The 24,304-nt window shown below is 44.7% G+C and overlaps 1 protein-coding gene across 3 annotated transcripts in view; it reads left to right on the forward strand.

Moving 5' to 3' along the window:
* The first annotated feature begins 2,786 nt into the window (after positions 1–2,786).
* The window catches only part of PITPNB (phosphatidylinositol transfer protein beta), a 198,726-nt gene continuing 177,208 nt past the window's right edge, over positions 2,787–24,304 (forward strand). The window contains exon 1 of one of the 3 annotated variants that reach the window (XM_029619633.1): positions 2,787–2,906. In XM_029619633.1, the coding sequence (XP_029475493.1) occupies positions 2,887–2,906 (20 nt within the window). In that variant the 5' untranslated portion in view covers positions 2,787–2,886. Of the gene's footprint in view, positions 2,907–2,967; positions 3,071–24,304 lie in introns of those variants that run through there. The other 2 variants (XM_029619634.1, XM_029619631.1) reach the window with 2 other exon arrangements.

A 24,304-nucleotide genomic window follows, 5' to 3' on the forward strand; every position in this document is an offset into this window, starting at 1 on the left:
GAAAAAGGTATTTAAATGCCTGCAAAATTTGTAACATCGCTTTAGATGCGAGAGGTTGTGCAGGCCCTGGAAATGGACCTGGTCCTGGAGGCATTGCTGCTATGCGCGAGTTGAGGAGGCAGGCCTGACTTATGGAGAAGACGAGGGGATTGTGGTCTACTAACCGAAGACCCATCAGAATCAGAACCCTCGCTATAGGTGTCGGAGTCATGGACAGAGACAAGTTCCAGATGCTGGTCAGAATCTGTCTCACTAGGTTTTGAAGATGTTAGATACTTAGTTTTTTGGGACTTTTTAAGACATTCCTGACTTAGCAGTGTAGGCTGTGTCAAGACTGGTGACATGTGCGTCGGAATTCGAGGTTGAATCGATAGCTTCGCACATTTTGAGTCATGATACTTTACTGCGTTGTGTGGCATAGACGCTGTACCCTTTGTGCACCGATCGGTGCGCTGATGCGTTGTGCGCACTGTTGTGCGCCAATGTGATGTGTGCGACACTGTGCGCCAATGCATCCTACGCGCAGTTGTGCGCTGACGTTTTGTGCGTGCATCTGTGCGCCAGTGACTTGTGCGCATAGCCATGCGCCGATGTCTTGTGCGTGGAGCCGTGCACTGATACATCGTGTGCCGATTTGTGCGCCGATGAGTTGTGCACTGGGCTATGCGCCGAAGCGCCGTCCTGCTTCAGCCGATTTGATTTTTTATGACCCGACTTCTTTGGCGTCGATGAGCGGAATCGAGTGGCTTCAGTGAACTGAAACCCACGCGGCTCATGAGAGGATTTCTGTGAAAGAGGAGTTGCAGCTTCAACTCCCTTCACCTGCCCTGGTGGATTGACCGACCTGGCCGAGGCACCCTCTAGCGACGCAGACCTTTTAGACGGAGTCTTCTTCGGTCTCTTCGACGGTCCCGGTGAAGACTGTGTGGACGATACCTTTAGACGCGCAATTTTTTCTGCGCGCTTCCTTTGGGCCCTGGGGGACATACGACCACAGTACCGGCATGAGACCTGGTCGTGTTCCGGCCCAGGCAGATATAGCAGTAATTATATCCATCTGTAATGGACATAATTTTACTGCATTTGCAGTACTTAAATCCCAATGGCTTAGGAGCCATCACTGCCCAGAAGAATTGAAGAAAAAAAAACAAATTTGAGAAAAAATCTCTTCAGAGACGAGGAGGAGAAAAACCCTGCGTGCAGACTGCTCGCAGAAAAAAAGAGACGGAGGTAACAAGGCAATCGCGCGGGAAGCTCACCGCACAGCCGTACAGAGTTCAAAACTCTGTACTAACTGAGAAAACTCAGACTACTGACCGGTCACGAGATGCTCCCAGACAGCATGGCTAATTCAGCCCTGCTATTGACAGGAAATGCACACAGGGAGGTGGAGGAACTCAAACAAAAATAGTGAGATGGGAAGTCACAGGTGGTCCATAATGTGATCAGAACAAGTTGCAATAGACTACCATTGCATCCAGTCAACTGCCTGAGGTACATCTGTGACATGTGTAATAGACATTTCACTTACATGTGAGAAACATGACAGCACCATGTATCCTTTCTGCAGCAGGTTAGCTGGGAGTATGTCCACAATCAGCCTCAGCATAGTCATACATTGACTGCAAAATCTGATCTTCTAGAAGATAGAATGCCTCAGGTGAGGAAGAAAGGTTGCAGCGATGCAGGATGTAGCTTTCAGCCCTCTTTGGGACTGTGTCAGAGGCACACTATGCAGTGGTTATAGCTCATCCAATTTCCTGTTTAGTGATTGCTTGTTCTTCCATTCCCAATCCGTGTTTGGCCCTGGGTTTTTGCACCCCAAATGGATGATTTTGTATTGTTAATCCCTTGAACATTCTTCTGGATTTTTTAAAGTCCTCATTCATTTTATTTACTCTTCCTAGCAAGTCTCCTCTGTTGCAGATTATATGATTTACAAACAGGCAAATTCTTCCTTCCATAACGTCCTTTCTAAAGATATTAAAGAGAATCTGGTCTAGGATTCCTGTTGAATCTTGCCGGTCACTTTCCCTTCAGCTCCGAAACCGGCTGTGGCATCAACTGTGTTGACAGCCAAAGGTTCCCATAAAACAACAAATGGGACGCAAATGACGCTGTCCACAGCTACAGATAGACATAGTAGGTCTTAGTTTTTTTTCCTATCCCTCATCTACCCAATTACCAAGGTAGAACACATTTTAAATGTGAGAACGGGAGCGGGGAAGAAAAGATCCAACTTCTTCAACAAAAGGCAATAAGAATAACAAAATTAACTACACTCCCTTCATTGGCAATGCTCATTACCACAGGAAAACCTGCAATGTTTTCGGGAGCTAGAAAGCGTTGGTAAGAGACAAGAGCACTCGTTAGAGCAGTGGGCAAGCAAGACCTAACAGCCTCACAGGAATCGTGATTGGGGGGGGGGGGGGGGGGGGGTTGTGTTAATATACTTCCCCTACCCAGTGATAGACAAGTTTCGGGAAAAATGTAAAATATTTCCAAATGTCACTACGTTAATTTCTTTTAACGTACCCAAACAGAAATGAAAGCGGTTAAAAAAAAAAAATCTGTCAGACCGAGACAGCACGACGTGAGTGCGCTCGTGCTGCGTCAAGGAGGAAGCCACCGGAAATTCGGTTCTTCTCCAGCCGGGCAAGCCAGTGCTCGCGCTCACCAGGCTACCTGAGCCAATCCAGTCCTTCCATGGGCGGGGAAACCTCCTCCCTCCGCGCCCCGGTTATTTGCTGTCATTTATTCACTGCCGGCCTCTTGCCCAATCAGGGTTCGGAAAGTTGGAGGTGGGGGGGGGTGGTGCCGGAAAGTGTGGCGTGACGTCAGTGCCGCAGCCGCAGCCGCAGCAGCTGCGCTTTGGGGGGAGTGAAGATGGTGTTGATTAAAGAATTGTAAGTGTTGAGTTTTGGTGCCGGTCTGGTACGATAGCGTTTTGTCTCTGGCACGCGGCTAGGGGCTGGGTCTTAGGCACGCGAGGTCCTGTCACTTAACGACTGTGCCTAGGTGCTATAGACCGGTGAGGCCTGTTCTCCATCATGGCTGCCGCCGGTTTCAGGTGCTTGGTGACAGCCCTCTCTTCCCCGAACTTCTTATCCCGTCTCAAAGGGCTGATAGAGCATGTGGTGGGCAGGGCGCGGTTCTCTGTGCCAGACCTTGTCTCCTCGTTTCCTGTGCTTCGGTTCCTTTATTCGCCTTCCCAGCATTAGACGCTTGCCTGCTCTTGGAAGGCATTTTGAGCTAGGCCCCAGATTTTTCAGGAAGTTGTCTGGAAATATGATGATGCTGAGATTTGAAATGCGTTATTGGGTTTTCCAGTTCTTAGTATTATGGAGGAGTATGTTTGTGAACCCTGGGGTTGTTATGTGATTTGTTAGCTATTTATGGGTGGGTGGGGGGGCAAGATATGAATGAAATGTCCATTATATTACTTTATGAAACTTAATCAGCTGTTAAAGTCGGCCAAAAGCCACAAACGTCTATAACTAATCTGGAAAGCACCCTTTACTCTTGTACCCACTGCCATTGAATGCCACAGAGAAAGTGCCTGAGTTAAGCTAAATAAATGAAAGCGTTCAGAAAATGGAATATATAGATATTTCCTAAAATCACAAATATGGTAGTGAGTGAGAATTGCCATGCCAAATTTATAATTTTATACAGATTTGAGTAATTAGTAATGTATATGCAACTGTTTGGGGGTCATATTAATATAAAAATATCTTTTTGAAAAACTGTTGCTGTTAAATTTCATCACCTACTGACAATGCTTATGTAAATTTGCGAATTTGTTTTTTTATAAAATGGGAAGAGTTGAAACCGATATGAAAATATAGATGATAGTTTATAGTTAACCTGTTTTGTTGTTGTTTGGCTGATTGGGCATTTCAGTGGATTTCTGATATTGGTAAACAATCAGGCATTTTATGTATGGTGCCCTCTCAGGAATTTGTGTGGATTGCTACAGGAGCTGTTCTGTGCCAGGATCTAAGGAGAAGTGGAGATTTATGGACTTACTGTACTTAGGAATTGCTGCGGTGCCTCAAGCCCCAGTGGTAGTCAAATAGATTACTGCAACTCTTTGCTGCTTGGTCTACCTGCTAACACTTTGAAACCGTTACAAAATGCCACAGCGAGGATTCTAACAAAGTCCAACAAAAGGGACCACATAACACCCATTTTAAAGAACCTTCACTGGCTCCCAATCAAATATAGAATCCTTTACAAAACCCTATCAATCATCCACAAAGTCATCCACAGCACCACCCCAATTGATCTCACGATCCCATTACAGCCTCACACTACCTCCCGACTGACGAGACTAGCTCAGAGAGGCACTCTACAGGCCCATCCTCTCAAAACAATACTAAGTAGAAGAGCTCTTTCCACCGCTGGCCCTAAACATTGGAACTCACTCCCACCAGACCTCAGGCTTGAACAATTGACACCCACCTTTAAAAAAAAGACTTAAGACCTGGTTGTTCAACCAAGCATTCTCCTAACCCAATTACCCTAGTATAGATCCCAAGGATAGACCCTGCCCTTGACATTTCCACAAGTTTTTTCCAGCACTAATAAACCATTCATAGTATGACAGTCTACTTTAGGCCCCACCAAGTCAGTCCCAGCGATTATACACAAAGTTCCTCAAAGTATTTTATATATAAATTGTATTCTCCTTGTTCATTGTAAGATATTATCCAAGTTTCAATTCACCCTGTTCATTGTAAGACATTATACTTTATACTGTCATTGTAACTGTTGTAATGTAAACCGAAGTGATTAGTAGCTCTGTTTCCAGAACCTCGGTATATAAAACTGTTAAATAAAAATAAATAAATAGAGAGTGGATGTTTACTTGATTATCACATAAGTAGTGCTGTACACAAATGTGTCTTGACATAGCTTAGGCAAGGGAAAATTTTTGTCATACTTATTTGCTTTTTGTTATAGAGGTAATATGAAAGGCAGGCAGTTTACTTGCAACTTACATATAGAAAATTGCTATACTATATGTTGCATGTTTGTTTTACCCTTTTTCAGATGTTCTTGTAAGTAGGGTCGCCAACCTTTCCATGGACCATAATTGGACACCCCACTAAACTTCATGCTGGGGGGGGGGGGGGAAGGTTACTGACTACTATCTATTGTCAATCCACTCGTTACTTGGCTTTCAAGCTCCCCAGTCAATATACTTTGTTTTATAAAATGTTAAATACATAAACTGCAGGCTCTCTCATGCAGTTTTGCTTGCTTTCACAACTAAAGCCTTTCTAATATATAGCCACCTCCATACATCCACATAAACACACAGCTTCCAATCTTTTACACGCACAAACTCTCAAACAGGTCTCCTTTCTCATACACACACAGCCTCTTCTCATCCACACGTGCACACTCCCAAACGCACAACCTTCTGTCTCACACACAAAGTGCCTCCTCTCTCATACACACATGCACACTCCTACACAGCTTCCTATCTCACACAGGTGGTTTGCTCTCTTTAAAAACGTCCCAGCCTTTTATCTGTCTCCCTTGCGCCACCTGTTTCTCAATATGCCCCATGCAAATGCACTCCTCTGTGCACTCCTCGCGTGTGCTGCCCTCCTATCTCTAGTCCCCTCCCTACCCATGCTCTTCTCTCTTCCTCCTCTTCTGTCTCCCTCTCCTCCCCAGTGCCTTCTTCTGTCTCCTTTTCTCCTGTGTCCCCCTGTCTCTTTTATGCCTCTTCTCTTCCCTTCCCTCCCTCCCTCATGCTCCTGTTGCACCTCTCCCCTTCCCTGTGACCTTCTTTCCTTCCATATTCCCTCTGTATCTCTTTCCTCCCTTGTTCCCCATGTGTCTATCTTCCTTTCCGTCTCCTTTTCTCTGTTCCCTCCTCTCTTCCCCCATTTCTTACCCTGGGACTCTGACTGTCTTTCCTCTTCTCTTCCTGAATCCCTTACGGGCCGATACAGTAAAAATTGCAGGAGAGCGGGCGAGTGCACAGGCCACTCTTCTGTGCAAGATTTAGTAGGTTAATTTATTTAAATTAGGGCCCGCGGTAAAAAGAGGCGCTAGGGACACTAGCGCGTCCCTAGCGCCTCTGTTTGGACAGGAGCGGCGGCTGTCAGCGAGTTTGACAGCCGATACTAAATTTTGCCGGCATCTGTTCTCAAACCCGCTGACAGCCACGGGTTAGGAACCGGATGCCGGCAAAATTGAGCGTCCGGTTTTCAAGCCGCGGGCCCATTTAAAAATTTTTTTTTTAATTTTTAACTTTTTTTAACTTTTGGGACCTCCGACTTAATATCGCCATGATATTAAGTCGGAGGGTGCACAGAAAAGCAGGTTTTACTGCTTTTCTATGTACTTCCCCGGCGCCGGCAGAAATTAAAACCTATCTTTGGGTAGGCACTAATTTCTTAAAGTAAAATGTGCGGCTTGGCTGAACATTTTATTTACTGTATTGCGCGGAAATGACTAATAGGGCCATCAACATGCATTTGCATGTTGCGGGCGCTATTATTTATTTTATTTATTTATTTTTAATTTTTATATACCGAAGTTCTTGTAGGGACTACAAATCACTCCGGTTTACATAAAACAATGAACTGCCCAACAGAGAGCGGAGCTTTACATAGAACAGTAGAACATATGGAACAATATAACTAGATGACAATTTAACATAGTGATAAATAAATATTATAGTTTAACTGGTAATACTAGATGACAATTTAACTATTAGTCTCGGGGGGGGAGGTTGAACGTGCGTTTTCAACGCACTATTCCTCCTTACTGAATAAGGGGTAAAGCTAGCGTGTCGAAAATGCGCGTCCGATTGCCGGTTAACATTGCGCTCCACCGGAGCGCACTGTACAGTATTGACCTGTTAGCTAGCTCTCTGCAGCCCTCTCTCTTGGGACTTGGCCCAGCACTCAGTGAGGGAGGGAGAGGGCCATTGCTGCAGAGATCTGTGGAGCCACTGGGAACTGAGGGCTGTTCTGTACCCTGCCTCCTCTTCTCATCCCATCCAGTGACAACACAAGAAATGAGGCAAGTGGACAGGAGCACAGCTTAGCTTTCGCTTCTCTTTCCCTGTAACCAGGAAGCTGTAGGAAAGAGGAGGAGCCTCTTGCAAAATCCAGATTTTCAGTGTCTGATCAGTACTTCTGAAAACCTGGCTGGTCTAAAACCGGTCAGTTTGCAACCCTACTTATATACAGCCCGATTGATGGAGCGCACTGTTAACCTGCCATTGGATGCGCGTTTTCCCTTACCCCTTATTCAGTAAGGGGCGGAAAACGCGCGTCCAATCCGCTGGACCTAATAACGCCCTCAACATGCAAATGCATGTTGATGGCCCTATTAGGTATTCGCTCGCGATTCAGAAAGCCAAGCCGCACATTTTACTTTCAGAAATTAGCGCCTACCCAAAAGTAGGCGCTAACTTCTTCCGGCACCGGGAAAGTGCACAGAAAAGCAGTAAAAACTGCTTTTCTGTGCACCCTCCGACTTAATATGGTGATATTAAGTCGGAGGTCCCGAAAGTTAAAAAAAAAAAAAGTTAAAAAAAATAAAAATTGGAAGTCGGCCGGCGGCTGTCGGGTCGAAAACCGGACGCTCAATTTTGCCGGCGTCCGGTTTCCGAGCCCGTGGCTGTCAGCGGCTCGAGAACAGACGCCGGCAAAATTGAGCGTCGGCTGTAAAACCCGCTGACAGCCACTGCTCCTGTCATAAAGGAGGCGCTAGGGATGCGCTAGTGTCCCTAGCGTCTCCTTTTGCCCGTTTCTACTGCCGAGCCTCATTTGAATACTGTATCGCGCGCACAGGTGAGTAGCCTGTGCGCGCACCGGGAGAGCATGCCCGCTCTCCCGCGGACTTTACTGAATCGGCCTGATAGCCAGCAAAACAGCTAATGATGAAAACAGTATCCAAAGACATTGAAGAGAAGGAGCATAAAATATCCAATCAGTTTTTGAAGACCTAGAAAATATAGTGGCGTTATAGTCACTTGAATATATAAAAATAAAGGTAAAAAAAATGGTCCAGTATAAGGTTGTAAATGATACCTTTTTACTGGACTGATTTAATACATTTTTTGTTAACTTTCGAGATTGATCTTCTGAAGGAAGCATAGCTCTCAAAAGCTGGTTAAAAACTTGTATAGTTAGCCAATACAAAGGTATCACCCACTGTTAAGACTTTTAAGGAAGCAGAATAAATCTTTTTTTTTTTTCCCCCACAGATAAGCAGGCTGAATTAACCATGCTGTCTGTCTGGGAATGTCCCCTGGCAGCTTGAGGCGGGAACTTCTCCTAGCAAAAGCAGAGCTTGTGCCTGCGTGGTGCCTTCCCTTGCGATTGCCGTTATCTCAACTTTCGCCTTTCCAGCACAGCAACGGGCGTGGGTTCTTCTCCTCTCTGACTTTTTTTTTTAATTTTATTTTTATGCATTTCAAAAATTACACATATAACAATGTGAAGAAATTACATCAACAGAGAAAGAATAAATAAACTTCCAACGTAATCTTATAGGTACATTACAATACCCTATTTATGCCCACCCTAAAAAATAAAGGAATGCATGGGGGGACAGTAGCCATATACATGGAGCGAAAAAATAGGCAATAAAGAAAAAAGAAAATACTAAGAGAGCCTACTCATTGCCTAATGTACTGATCAGGTCACATTTGGGTGAGCATCCAAAAAAAATTTCAACTGGGAAGATTCAAAGAAAATGTAATCATTACCCTGATATTTTATATAACATTTACATGGATACTGAACAGCAAATTTAGAACATATCTTTAATGCCTCTGATCTCAAACTTAGAAATTTCCTTTGCCTATCTTGAGTGACTTTAGTGATATCGGGGTACACCCACACCTTTTGACCATAGAATAATTCTGCACTGTTTCTAAAATACATTCGAAATATATTGTTCTTCTCAGCTAGAAAAGCAAAAGTCACTAATAGTACTCCTCTTTTAGTGATTATTTCTTCTTGAGATAGTTCCAAAAAATCAGTCACATTCAACTGTTCTTCCACCTTTCCTTGGTCATTCCCAGCTTTCCTTTGTAACAAGTGGGAGTACTTTCTTCGGTATCTTTAACTTTTCAATTATGTAATTTTTGAATAGTTCCACAGGTGATATCTGAGGTATAATGGGAAAATTCACAACTCTTATGTTTGTACTCCTTAAAGAATTTTCTATATTTTCCAGTTTTTCGTTTTGGACATTCCCAGATTGAATTAAATTTTGTTGATTTTTTTTCAGTCTGTTTCACTTTCTCTTCCATTTCCAAAACAATTTTTTCCTGTTTGTTTATTCTCTCTTCATTATACCGACTGTTTTTATTTATTTCAAAAGCGGACCTTGACAAACCAATAATCGCATTTTCTATCGAAGCTAATGCCTCCCATAAAGTTTCCATTGATATTTTTGCAGGTTTTACTAGGAAAGGTCTTACTTGGATCTGTTCACCTCCTTGTGCGGCCTCAGTATCATTGTCCCAAATCGCTCCCAACGTCGGCTCAGCAGGGTTACTCGGTTCTCGAAGTGGGGGTAGGTAAGCCCCCTGTGGGGGGACCAAAGGTGTCTCCAACTGCTCGCTTTCCTTTTCCCCTCCTCGGTCTCCTCCTTGGCAGTTCTCCTTCTGAGCTGTCAGCTCAGCGGAGCTGTCCAGACGCCGAAGATTAATTCTCTCCTGCGATTCTCAACCCTTGGGGTGGGGACGGAGTCACAGGTGCGCTGGGACTCAGCGAAATCTCTTCGGCCAATATCGGAGAGGCTCGCTCTGCTTCTCAGATTACCGCGGCCCTCGCTCCCGGCTCCATCGGCGAAGATGCAAAGAACATTTCAATGGTAGGTTGTTGAGAACTCCGGACTTTTGATTACTGCTAGGCTTTCACGAAGCTTAGCTTTTCTCTTTGTATGAGACATGAAATCAATTTGTAATAACCCGAAAGTCAGGAAACAAAGTAAAGCTGCAACAAGAAAGCCTTCCGCACCTCTTAGTCAGTCCGCCATCTTGGCCACTCCCCCCTCCTCTCTGACTTTTAAAAAAATTTTCCTTACTTTTTCTTCACGTCTGTGAACCCCCAGCAATAATGTTAAGTGCTGCCATGGCTCCTAAAGCCCCTGGATTTACTTTCTATCAGTGCAGTAAAATTCTGTCTCTGACTGACGTAATAACTGCTGCTTATGCCTAGGGCCAGACCACAATATGGCAGCCTGCCGGGACTGCAGGAGGATGTCCCCTAGGGCACAGTGACAGAGGGTTGCTAAGGTCGCCTGCTCCGTGAAGGAGAAAACACTGCTTTGGGCTCCTATACCCACCAGCGCTCGACTCTTATCCTTGCCAGGCCGAGAGCCCAGGTGCCATAAAGGAGTGAAATGGACTTTCTCCCTGCAACCCTCCCCCAGATCGAAACCCTCGGAAGATGGAGGTAAGGCTGGAGATCTCCCTTATCTGGCCCAAAGGGAGTCTGACTCTGACCTGGAAAGGGTCTGAGCATCGAGTGTGCCATCTGTGCCAGAGAATAAAATTAAGCAACATGGGACCGAGGCGTCGGGCTCGATGTATAGGGAAGAGCATCATGTGCCAGCCAATATGCAACACCGCTTGATGCACCCAAAGCAAAGCATCACTGCTTTGGCACACTCACTGCGCCCAGCGCAGATACCAACGTCTGAGACGATGCACCCATCGCAACATGCAGTGTCAGGTAAGCCATCGACGCACCCGACACAAACAGCTTTGAAGCAAGGAAAATCAAAAGAAATGATGCACTACATTGAGCACTGCTAGTCAATGCACAGGCGTACACCATCTCCGGGCTCTACTGAAGAAAACCCCCGATGTCCAAAACCTGTCAGAAAGGGAAGGTTCCGGAGAATCTGGGTAGGGCGCATCTAGCCCTATGGGCCTTTCCTTTTCATCCACTTCTGACCGCATGGGTGAGCGAAGGCATCTGACGGAAAGGAAGTCCTCTACATCGAGGCATTCCTCATGAGGCAGGCTCCCAAATGCCTCCCCGCCTATTAAAAAGAGGAAAGCGTCCATGAGCACCCCACGGGTTCTGAAAGGAGCAACCTCTCAGACAATGTCACAGATCATGGGTCTTTTACAGGCCTTGACTCTGTCATCTCTACCCACCAACCTCATTCCCCCTCAGCTCCTCTGTGGAAGGTTCCGAGCATTCCACCCCAACGGGGGGGTCTCAGAAGGTGAGGATATAGAAATAATGGCTAGTCTGCAAGTGTCTGAGCCGGGAAGGGTGCTAGATTGCTCCTTTCCCCCATCAGCAGGCTCCTCCACTGGCATCCTTTCTACCCACCAGAGGAACCACATGAACAATCACCCCCTGGAGGATCTTTCCTACTCTGGATTTAGTGAGAAGGTGGGCTCATCTTAAATCTGGAGACCAAAAAACTACCTGAACCTAGGGCGGAGGTCCATGACCTCTTGAAGATCTTTGACATCCCCACTGAACCGACAGCTTTACCTTCCCACTTGGTCTTGGATGCTGTTATGGATAAGGTGTGAGAAGCACCTTTTTCTGCGCCCACCACAACCAGGAAGACTGAACTAAAATTCAGAATGCGAAAGTGTGTAGGTTATGACTCGGTGCAACTACCACACGCCTTGGTGGTAGTGGGATCTGCTATGAAGAAAGCCAGGAAAACCAGACTCTACTCCAATGCCCCTCTCCCGAGCAAAGACATCTGCTACCTAGACGATTTTGGCAAAAAGGTGTTTCAAGGTTCCATGCTCAATGCCAAAGTACAATAATTTTATATCGCTCGGTGCCTTCAGAAATTGAAGTCCGATGAAGGTCTACCTTTGGGATCCAGTCAACGTAAACAGAACGTGGCTGACTTACAAGAGGGCTTGAGACATCTTCTCCGAACTGTGTATGAGGGGTTTTGAACTTTCAACCCGTACTTCAGCGGCCTCTATAGTGGCCTGCCGAATTGCTGGGCTGAGAGCGAGCGCCATTCGTGAAGATGTACATGATAAACTCACGGACCTTCCCTGCAAGGGGGATAACTATCTGGGGACAAATTTCGTGAGAGTGTCCCCCAACTCAAGGAGCAGAGTGTGGGAGTGTTATCACTCATGTTACCAACAGATCAGACGGTTGCGAAGTGGTACTATCCTGCCTACAGGAAGCTTTTTTATCCCCGTTACAGAGGGCCCAACCCCAACTATCGCAGCCACGGGGCCGGGACCAATCCCAAGGCACCCCCCAAACCAATACAGAGTGCTGCCACCAAAACCTAATTTTGACTTTGATTCTACTACGGCCACAGCTTCAAGAAGCAGTAGGCAGACGCCTCGCTTCATTTGCATCGGCGTGGGGCCGGATTACGTCCAACCGTTGGGTTCTCAACATCATCTAGAGCGGCTACTGCCTAAATTTCAGAAGATCTCCCCCATGGCAATGAAGCGAGGTTCTCCTCCTTTTGCAGGAAGTCAAATCCTTCTTGCAGAAAAGGGCAATATAGTTGGTGCCTCCTTCTCACCAGTCTCGGGGATTTTAGTCCCAGTACTTCCTCATCCCCAAGAAAACTGGAGGGCTATGGCTGATTCTGGATCTCAGAGCACTCATATTGTGCTGGAGAAGTTCAAGATAATCCCTTTCAAGAATATTTTGCCTTACCTGCAACCCAACGACTGGATGTGCTCCTTAGACCTCAAGGGTGCTTGTGCTCACATACCTAGGCACCTCTCTTCCTGGTGTTACCTGTGCTTCCAGGTTCACAATCAACATTACCAATACAAGGGTCTACTTTTAGGCCTATTGTCTGCGCCCAGGGAGTCTAGCGGTAGCTGTGGCCCACCTTTAGAGAGAGGGTATAAAATTCTTTCCCTATCTTGACTTTTGGTTGCTAGTAGCCCCAAGCCCAGAATTGATTCGTAGGTAGACAAAAGAAGGAGATAGATCTAAAGTCTTTCAAATGATCTTTGTTATAAATACTAGTATCTCAACAAGAGCCCGACTCAGGCCGAGTTTCACCAAAAAGGGCTGCTTCAGGGGCTGCAAAATATCACATAGAGATAAAATAAAAACAGTTAATATACAAAAAATGTTTGAGATCCTAATATCTGTGTGATTGATGTATAAAATTAACTAAAAATGATGTACATAAAACATATAAAAAATTAATAAAATCATACAAATTACATAAATGTTAAATACATCATCAAAACAAAAAACAACCTGTATATGTATACTCAAATATGTTAATATTATTTGTAAACATAAGTAAGAACAGGAGGCGAATAAAAACTAGCATAAAATTAAATACCTGTGTTGATGATAAAACAGTCTTATGAAATGGTGCTGATTTGACCCAACATCTAGTGGTATCCTTAGAATAATGAGAATTGTACAAAAGTGTAAATTGTGGATAAAAAACATATGAACATGTAAAAAAAAGGGGGAGCTGGGTGGTGTAGGATTTTAATTACCTGATATACGTGTGTTTAGCTTGTGGATGACTTCTTTCTCAATCAGTTATTGAATCTGAGATTAATATAAATTATTTTAGCTAAATTGTGTGCTTAAATATCCATTCTTCATATAAAGTAAAAATAAAAAACTAGTGCTGACCCATGTTATGCAAAAAGCGTTTCAACAACTTGAAAAGATTACTCGATTAGTTTGAGAAAATGTAATCATTGATATGGTTTGCAACCAAAATAAATTCTTTAATCAAATATGAACAATATCAAATCTATTACAAAAAACACTATGGCATGGTGATTCTGTCAACATCAGACCTTTTAAGTACCAAGAGATTAACAAAAACCTACTGTGTGGTGCCATAGGCTAGATCTAATGAGAGATTTTAGTGATTAACAGCCACCTCATAACTGATTTATAGGTGCACTCTTCAACACATGCCTCTACAAAGCCTTTCTTCTAGAAGACAGGATCTCTACCTTTTAAACCCTGGCCACCATTTTGAGATGTCTTGCACAACCAACAGCGATTCAAACCCTCGCATTATTGGGCCACATGGCAGCAACGACATGTGATCCACAATCGCGCCTTCATATGCACCTCCTTCAAGGGTGTTTTAAAGTCCCAGTGGTCCCAGCTTTCTCACCCGATGTTGCGCAAAGTGACTCTCACAAGGTTGATGGCGACAGATGTGGCTGGTGGCTACAGACAGGTACTTTGCAGTCGGGTGCACCTTTTCGACACTCGCCTACCAAATGGTTCTAACTACAGATGCCTCCACAAAGGGGTGGTGGGCTCCCATACTGCACCTCAAGACTCAAGGTCAGTGGTCACCCACAGAGAGAAAATTCCAAATAAACCTTCTGAAGCTGCATGCCAGTTGTTACGCCATCCGTGCTTTCTCACGCCTGCTCTTAAACAAAATCAGTCATGGTATACATGGACAACCCAACACAAAGCAGGCCACACCCTTGACCTCATCTTTACAAATGATAAATTCTCCTCAAACCCCACTGTATCATGCTCACCAAATACCATGGTTGGACCACTATCTTATACAATGTCAAACAGCATTCGACACAAACAAAATTTAAAAAAAAAATCCCACCTCCTTCAAATACAGAACACCTTTTCCAATTGACCTACTACAGCAAGAACTCGAAAAACAATTAACGAACATAGATCTATCAAATATTAACAAGGTTTCCCAATCATGGCTGCAAATTACAACAGAAGTAGCTAACACCATAAACCCTGAAAGAACCAAGAGAATAACAAAAGAAAAAACAAGAACCCATGGTTCAACAATCAAATGAGAGACCAAAACAACGCTAAAAAAATGAAAAAAGACTGGTGCAAAAATAAATGCCCACTAACACTAGCAAGATACCGAACACACCTAGCATTCTATAAAAACATGATAAACAAAACAAAAATGAGAATATTACAGCAATAAAATCCAAAATTACTCAAGCAATCCAAAAACCCTATTCAACATAGTAAAAAAAAAAAGCCAAAAAACTTAACCTCAGACAATAATACCAACACACACCCAAACAAAAACCTAAGCCAAGAGCTAGCAAACTTCTTCAAAAACAAAATAATCAAAATTACAAAAAAAACAAAGAATACCACGACCCACAACATAAACCTAAGCAATAAAGACATAACATGGTCCACATTTGAACCTGTATCATCCAAGGAAATCGAGATTCTAATCAAAACTCTAAACCTGCCTGCCATGAACTTGATAAAATACCAATTCGAACCCTAAAAGAAATATCACAAACCATTACCCCAATCATCAATAAATCTCTAGAGGAAGGAGAAATACCAAACTAAAAAAGGCCACAATCAAACCAATCAAAGAAAAAGAACCTAGATCCCACTGAACTAAGCAACTATCCACCCATCTCAAACTTACCATTCCTAGCAAAACTAACTGAAAAGGTAGTACTCAAACAACTAAATGAACATCTAAAACAAAACATCCTACACCCAACTCAACACGATTTCCGAAAGCACCTCAGCACGCAAACCTTACTACTAACCCTATCGGACAATCTTAAGAGGTTTCGATAATGGCCAACGATACGTTCGCAGCATGATGGGGTCTCCGCTGCTACTTTCTGCTCAAGGTAAAAATGGAAGGCCCCCGTGTGCCGCAAATGGCGCGCCGGGCCTTCATCTTCGCCGCGAATGGGGCGGGTCCTGCGGCATGCCAGTGAGAGACAATGTGGGTCGGGGAGGGGAGGGTGGGAGAGAGCAGGAGGGTATGAGAGAGAGCATGGTGGGGGGGATGCTGGTGAGAGAGAATGTGTGTGAGAGAGGGAGGTGACAGAGCATGGTTGGTCAGAGGGGGGGTGGGGAGGGTGTGAGAGAGAGCATGGGAGGTAAGACGGTGGGTGGGGGGGATGCTTGAGTGTGGGTTTCAGAGAGAGGGAGCCTATTTGAGGGGAGGGGGATGCCGATGAGAGAGAATGTGTGTTTGAGAGAGGAGAGGGGGTATGGGGGAGTGTGAGAGACAGCTTGGTTGGTAAGAGGGGGTCCGGGGGATGCTTGTGTGGGTTTCAGAGAGGGAGCCTGTGTGTGTGTGTGTGTGTGGGACACTCTTACAGTGAATTTCTAGGGAAATTCTGCTCAAAATATTTAAAATTCTCCAACTTTAACTTTTTTCTTTAATTTAAAATGTAATTACTTAAGAGCACATGTGCCAATAAAAAGGCTTGCCGCACGGGCGTAGAGCGGGTACAGTTGCTAGTTAACATTATTCCTCCTCCTCTACGTCAGATAACCAACAGCTTTATGAGCTGTTGGTTATCTGATTTGATATTACCTGGTCAGTTTTTTTAAGCCATGTTTCAGTTATGGCTATGAAGTCTGCTTTATTATCTTGCAGGATATCAGAAATTAGCATGAATTTTTTTGTGATTGATTGAGTGTTTATGAGTAGGAAAACTAAGAAAATCATATATGTTAGAGAGTCATTGATGATATTTACCAGGTTTCAGTATCTTTCCTGTTGGTGTTTTGGAGCTTTGGGAATCATCTTTAGGTGTTTGAGGCTAGGTCTGATGTCAAACTTGGGATGCTTGGCGGTGATTTTTGGAAGTTGGTTCGAATGAATTGTCAGGTTTAGGGTCAAAGGGGTGCTCTAAAGGGCATGCCCCTTTAATCGCGCTCCTACGGCGCCAGGGGCCGGTGCCTGGACTTTAAGGCCCTTTATGGTGGCTCCCAGTGATGTCAGCCGTGCACCTGTCTCGTGGTTGGAAGAGGGCTGCGCTCGTCAGAGGGTCCGTCTGAGTCGGTCGGACACAGTCGGAAAGGGGGTAAATGCTCTCATGCAGGACTGTCTGAGGGACAGGCTGCTTTATCTATTTTCCCCATGGCCTATAATAAACAGCTGCTTGCAGAATTGCAAAGCATCCAGGGCTAGTTTTTCTAGGGGCCTAGATTGACCACGCAGACCTTGATATGCAGATTTTAGGTGGTTGTTTGGTCAACACTCATGGAAGATTCATATAACAAGGGATTTGCTCTATCAGGGGCTAATTCTTCACGACAGTCTGTATCAATTTTGTTTTATGGGTTGGCCCTTGAGAGGGATAGGCTAGGATATTCTACACAAGTGATTACCACCTTATTGCGTGCTCAAACGTTTTCTACCCTTCTGGTGTATGTTAGGGTCTGGAGTGTTTTCGAGATCTGGTGTGTGGAACGACATCATCCGCCAGAGCAGGGTACCCTTCATTTCTGACTTTCTGCAGGAAGGTCTGGCAAGGTTTGGCCTTTAATATGTCAAAGATTGAGGTTGCAGCCTTAGCTTGTTATCAGGGTCGAGTTCAGGGTAGGTCTTTCTTTCCATCCAGGTATAGCTAGATTTTTGAGAGGGATCAAGCATATCGGGCTGCCATTGTGGTTACCTGTACAGTTATGGGACCTTAACCTCCTATTTGTTTTATTGGTGGGTCCTGTTTTTCTCCCCTTCAAACACCTTCCCTTATGAGTGCTGATTTTCAAGACCATGTTTTTGGTTGCGATTTACTTGGCAAGGAGGATTTTGGAATTGCAGGCTCTGTCATGTCAGGAGCCTTTCTTATTGAATACTCAGGATAGAGTGCAGATCAGGACGATGTCTTCCTTTCTGCCTAGGGTAGTCTTATATTTTCATAGGAACCACTCAATTTCGCTGCTGTCCTTGGACAAGTTTTGAGCCCTACGCCTTCCAAAAGACTTGGCTTTTTGTACTTTGAGGCAGAGTAAAGAAAGGGGAAACTGCTTCGACAGTAGCATTCTAGATTAAAGAGGTTATAAAGATGGCGTATGTGAATGCCGAAATGCCTTTGCCTAAACAAATCAGAGTGCATTTGAGCAGGGCACGACAGGTGTCCTGGCCAGAGTTAGTTGCTATCTCCTTCAGAGAGATATGCAAGGCAGTGACATGGTCTTCTCTGTATATGTTCTCCAAGTGTTATCATCTGCATGTTCATGCTTAGCAAGACATGCCTTTTGCCAGAGCAGTCTTGAAGAGGGGGCACAGGCAGGCCCCCCTCCCCCTCCACCCTTTTAGGGATTAGCTTTGGTATATCCTACTTGTGTGGATTGGCCTGTCTGGACGACGAGGAAGGAGAAATTTGTTCTTACCTGATATTTACCTGAGTGTGGCAAGTCAGTCCACACTCCTCCCAGTGCTGCATATACGGTTGTATTGTTTGCTCCTTTCAGGTGCATAATGGAAGAGGATAAGCAGAGGTGAGTAAAGAATCCGGGTTGTGCAGGATTCTGGTAAGTAAATCCTTAGTTCATTTCTTTTTGCTATGAGACCAGTGCTGCTTGCTCTTCTGGATTCAAGTATACCAGTTAGCACTAGTTCTGGAGCTGAATTATTGTTTCAGTTGTTATATAGTTCACAGTTGGCCTTTCTAGGAATACTGGCAGGCTGATGCAGGAGCAGTACCATATATGGAGGGCATCAGCAAATCAGTTTCTCAGTCTCCATTTGCTGGTTGGTGTGCATAGGCCACTTGTGTGGACTGGCCTGCCTGTCCTAGAGGAAAGGAAATGATCAGATAAGCACTACTTTCTCCAAAGCATGCATATTAGATTTTATTCAATGAGGTCTAGACAAGAGGTTAGCCCTCAACTCTCTCAAGGTACAAAGAGCAACCATCTCCTTGTTATAGAGGCCCAGTCCAGGGCATCAAAGTGTCGGCACACCCGGATGTAGTATGCTTTCTGAAAGGGGCAAAACATATCAAGCCCCCCTTGTGCCTGCTCTTCCCACAATAGGACCTCAACTTGGTCTTTAAAGCTCTGGCAGGACCACTGTTTGAACTGTTAAGTCATGCATCCCTGAAGGATCCCTGAAGAAGAACTTCAGAGCTGCAAGCTCCTTCGTGCGGGGACCCGTATCTTTCTTTCAAGGAAGACATGGTCGTTTTAAGGCCAGTCTTTTCCTTCTTGCCAAAGGTAATGTCCCCGTTCCATCTGAATCAGTCGACCACCTTACCAGCCTTTAGGGACAGCAAGGCATGTGCCTGGATATCAGATGAGTATTCCTAAGGTACCTTAAAATCATAAATTCCTTCAGGAAGATGGACAAGTTTATATTGCATAAGGGAATTTGCAGCCTACAAACTAATAGCTAGATGGATTAAGGAGGCAATCGAATCTGCATGTACCTAAGACGGAAAAATATACCATATGAATTGCAGGCACACTTCTCCAGAGCTCAGGCAGCATGGGCAGAGATTGCTAGGGTGGCCCCAGAAAAAATTTTCAGGGCAGCCACATGGGCTTCACTACACAGTACTGTACCCTAAATGCATATATGGATTTTAGCATTAAATCTTAGCTGCCAGATCTTAGACCATTCCTTGAGCTTCGCTAGATCTCCTTTCATGTTTTCCACTCCTTCCTCGCTGTCCACTGTTACAGATTTTGGTAACCTTGACAAAGACAAACTTTTCTCGACAATCCTTCCATTATGTCACTCACAAAAAGGTTGAAAAGAACTGGTCCAAGGGCCAATCTCTGAGGCACACTGGTAGTAATAGCCCCCTCCTCAGAGAAAACTCTATCACTACCCTTTGTTTTTGTTTTTTTTAATTCTATCATAAAATTTTCTTGGCATGCAAAATACAACTGCAAATGCATTCAGAATGAAAGCAAGAACATGCTACTTGCCGGACACAGTGACCACTGGGTATCTCTTTAAAGTCAGTGAAAACCGCTTACAGCATCGAACAAAAAGTAGAGTAACAAACATTCAGGCTGTGAAGGGATCAAAAAAAAACCAACTGATTTAACCCATGTCTGTCTGATAATGATAAATTCCGCAAATATTGTTGTATTTAAGTTGCTCATTCTTTAAAGAATAAAGACATTAAATATCAGCAATATACTGTATGTGGGTGCACTAGTACTCTAACAGGGATTTTGTTTTCAGAGCGTGATTTATAGTAAAATGAGCTGCCAGTAAAAGCTGGTCAACTAACGCCCCATACTTGCGGAGAATCGGAGAACCATCTCATCTGCCCAACAAACCTTTTAGGAGTGCGATTATTAATAGGAAGGTCTAGACCAGTGGTCCCCAACCCTGTCCTGGGGGCCCTCCAGCCAGTCTGGTTTTCAGGATATCCACAATGAATATGCATGAGAGAAAATTTGCATGCACTACCTCCATAACATGCAAATTTTCTCTCATGCATATTCATTGTGGGTATCCTGAAAACCCGACTGGCTGGTGGGCCCCCAGGACAGGGTTGGGGACCACTGGTCTAGACCATCGGCTATTTCCTGTGACGCCCTCCCTCCAGAAGTGCCTCACTCCCTGACAGTATCACCACATATGAATGTTAAGTACTGGCCTTTCTGCACCCCCTCCAACACATAGTATCAGACAGTGGGTAATTTCCTAGCGTGTAGCAGATGGATTCAGGACCAATTTGCCTTAGAATGAACCTTTGTCTCTTGCATCCTAATATTGAACCACACCATCTGGTGGTCACTGGTTCCCAGATTATCCACTACTATATCAGAAATTCTGTCCCCATTGGTAAGCACCAGGTCCAGGTTTTCCCCCTCACATCCAAATAGCAGATGAAATTTAATGTGGACAAGTGCAAGGTGTTGTATATAGTGAAAAATAACCCTTGCTGTAGTTACACGATGTTAGGTTCCATATTAGGAGCTACCACAGAGGAAAAAAATCTAGGCATCATAGTGGATAATACTTTAAAATCATCTGCTCAGTGGGCTGCGGCAGTCAAAAAAAGCAAACCAAATGTTAGGGATTATTAGGAAGGGAATGGTTAATAAAAGGAAAATCTCAGAGACCGCACCTTGAATACTGTGTACAATTCTGGTTACCGCATCTCAAAAAAGATATAGTTGCGATGGAGAAGGTACAGAGAAGGGGAACCAAAATGATAAAGGAGATGGAACAACTCCCCTATGAGGAAAGGCTGAAGAGGTTAGGGCTGTTCAGCTTGGAGAAGAGAAGGCTGAGGGGGATATGATAGAGGTCTTTAAGATCATGAGAGGTCTTGAACGAATAGATGTGAATCGGTTATTTACACTTTCAGATAATAGAAGGACTAGGGGGCATTCCATGAAGTTAGCAAGTAGCACATTTAAGACTAATCAGAGAAAATTCTTTGTCACTCAACGCACAATTTAAGCTCTGGAATTTGTTGCCGGAGGATGCGGTTAGTGTAGTTAGTGTAACTGGGTTCAAAAAAGGTTTGGGTAAGTTCTTGGTGAAGAAGTCCATTAACTGCTATTAATTAAGTTAACATAGGGAATAGTCACTGCTATTAATTGCATCAGTAGCATGGGATCTTCTTGGTGTTTGGGTACTTGCCAGGTTCTTGTGTCCTGTTTTGGCCTCTGGAAACAGGATGCTGGGCTTGATGGACCCTTGGTCTGACCCAGCATGGCAATTTCTTATGTTCTTAGTTTATGCCTGCAGGGAAAGATGCATCACTTTTTTCCCTATATTTTTGCCCGGTTCTGGCAGATACTACCTTTGATCAAAATATAGCCAACAAACTATTTGTTATGGGATCAACCTCTTCATGACCAAGCAGAACCAGAAATAAAATGCATTCTTCTCCATTCAACCCAGTCTCCGTCACACAGCAGTAGATGCCTTTTTTTTTTGTAACTTTTTATTTATCCATTTTCAAGCATACATTGACATTTTACAGGTCATATCATCCAATGTTACATGATAGCAACAGAACTAATCAAACAGTACTTTACAGACACTAGATGCCTTTCTAATCTTGAAAAACCATCCTAGTGTATGCTTTCCCCCAATACTGCCCATATCAAGAACTATAAAGCTAATTCAAGAGCAAGTCAGACTGGATGGGCTGTTTGGTCTTCTTCTGCCGTCATTTCTATGTTTCTATATATGTTTCTATGTTTCTGTTTATGGTTTATATTCTCTTTATTTGTTAAGTGAGGGTCTGCACATGTGACTGAGGTGAGCTATTCTGCTGCCATGTAGTTTCTGTGTAGGGCTCTATAGCAGCCTGGCTTGTTCCGTTTCCTTATAGGAGGAGTATTGGAGTTTTAAGGCCTAGTGTAATATTTTCAGTGTTGGCTTTTCTTAGGTAAGGTGGTTACTGTTTGAGTGCTGGAAGTTGGTGCTGTTTTGGTATGGGAGGTTTACTATTTATGTAATTTCTGTTCAGAGAGAATACTCGTATCTTATCTTTCCCTTGTCTCATTCTTAACAATAAAAGTAATATAGTGCCTTTTTTTTTTTTTTTAAATTTCTGCCATGGATTTGTAATGAGCAGCGTGTCACATCTGTGCGTTGACTGTCAGGTGTGTCACAGTGGGGGAAATGGTTGAGAACCACTGCTTTACAGAACAAATTCAAGAATTATTTCTGTCTGCTAGAAAGCCATCTGCTAGATGCAATTATTTAAAATATTTCTAGGCTGCTCCATCCTTTATTCTAGGCGACTTACAGAAAAAGCAAGTATAAAATATATGTGCTACAAATTAATCAAGACTAACAAAAATACGATAATCATGACATGAACAGCAGACTGCTTGATTAGCAGTGTAAAACCTAGGACTTAAATACTAACTGCACTGGGATTCAGTCAAAAGCTAATTTGAATAAGTCTGTCTTCAGATCTTTTTTAAGGTTTTATAACATGCCTGTTTATGGAGGAGGACTGGCAATTGATTTCAGAATGAAGCTCCTGCACTTGACAAGCCTGTGATCCTGTAGCTAGGTATAGCTAATAGACACTTAACCCTCTGGCTGTAAGTTTCTACCGTGTTTCCCCGAAAGTAAGACAGCGTCTTACTTTCTTTTTACCCCAAAAAGTCCCACTATGTCTTACTTTCAGGGTATGTCTTATATTGGAAAAAACCTGTAAGACATCCCCCGAAAGTAAGACGTAGTGTTCAAAAAAAAATAAAATTTTTTAAATACCTGTCGGAGGGCCGCGTGGGTCCAGGCGGCCGGCGGCGGGAGCCGGGTGGTCGCGTGTTAAATCTAGGCCGCGGGCGGGTGGGCGCTTGTTCCCGGGGGGGGAGGGGGGCGGGTGGACGCGCGTTAGTTCGAGACGGCCGGCGGGCGGCGGGTGGTCGCGTGTTACATCTAGGCCGGGTCGCACAGGCGCGCATTCATTCACTGCCGGTGGGGGCTGCCGAGGCAGCCCCCACCGGCAGTGAATGAATGCGCGCACAGGCCCACAGCGCCTGTGCGACCCCTGCGATTCGGCGCTGGGGGCTGCCGGTGGGGGCTGCTTTCGGCGCTCAAGGCAGTCACTAGAAAAGCTAGCCAACAAATGGGGTGAATCCCCGCTGTTGCGGCTACCGGAGGACAGGAATAAGAGAAACCAGTGACCCTTCCCCCGAATCTCTAGGGGCAGAGGATCACAGCGCTTCAACCCATACAGACGCACATATCAAGCGGCTCGCCCCGCAGGCAGGAGCCAGTCCTTTTTGGAACAAGCACAATAAAAGGGGGGGCCAGCTCGGGGCCAGGTCCCAGCCGCACCCCACAATGAAAATCAGCCGACTTGTCCAAGGGAAGAAGCCATAGGGGGCAGACTTGCCCTATTCTACCAAAGATGAGTCGAGAGAACCTTGGACAAGTGGGTCCTAGCCATCATTCGAGAGGGTTATCTGGATTTCCACCAAATCCCTCCGGACAAATTTGTGGAATCCCCCTGCCACGACCCCTCCAAGAGGACGGCAGTGGAAGCTACACTGACCAGATTACTCGCCTTAGAGGCTAAAACACCGGTGCCCTCACAACAAATACTGGACACTATTACATCTATTTTATATTTCCCAAGAAAGAAGGGACGTTCCGGCCCATCCTGGACCTAAAGTCGGTCAACCGCCACCTAAAGATTCCTTGCTTCCGCATGGAAACCCTATGCTCGGTCATAAGAGCGATACAACCGGGAGAATTCCTTACATCCCTGGATCTGTCAGAAGCCTACCTGCACATTCCGGTCCATCGAGCATCAGCGTTTTCTACGCTTCACGATCCTGGACTAGCACTACCATTCGGGTTAACCACAGCACCCCGGACGTTCACCAAAATCATGGTGGTAGTGGCAGCGACACTGAGGAAGTACACCCCTATCTGGACGATTGGCTGATCAGGGCGAAATCCCCAGAGGAGAGTCACCAGGTGACCAACAGAGTCAAAAATCTTCTGGAGAGCCTCGGGTCAACACAAACAAGAGCTGTTTGCAGCCCTCCCAATCCCTAGAATACCTGGGAGTGCGGTACGACACCAAACAAGACAGGGTCATCCTGACAACAGACAAGGAGATCAAAACTGATGACCCAGC

This window comes from Rhinatrema bivittatum, chromosome 11 (assembly GCF_901001135.1).
Source record: "Rhinatrema bivittatum chromosome 11, aRhiBiv1.1, whole genome shotgun sequence".
NCBI lineage: Eukaryota > Metazoa > Chordata > Amphibia > Gymnophiona > Rhinatrematidae > Rhinatrema > Rhinatrema bivittatum.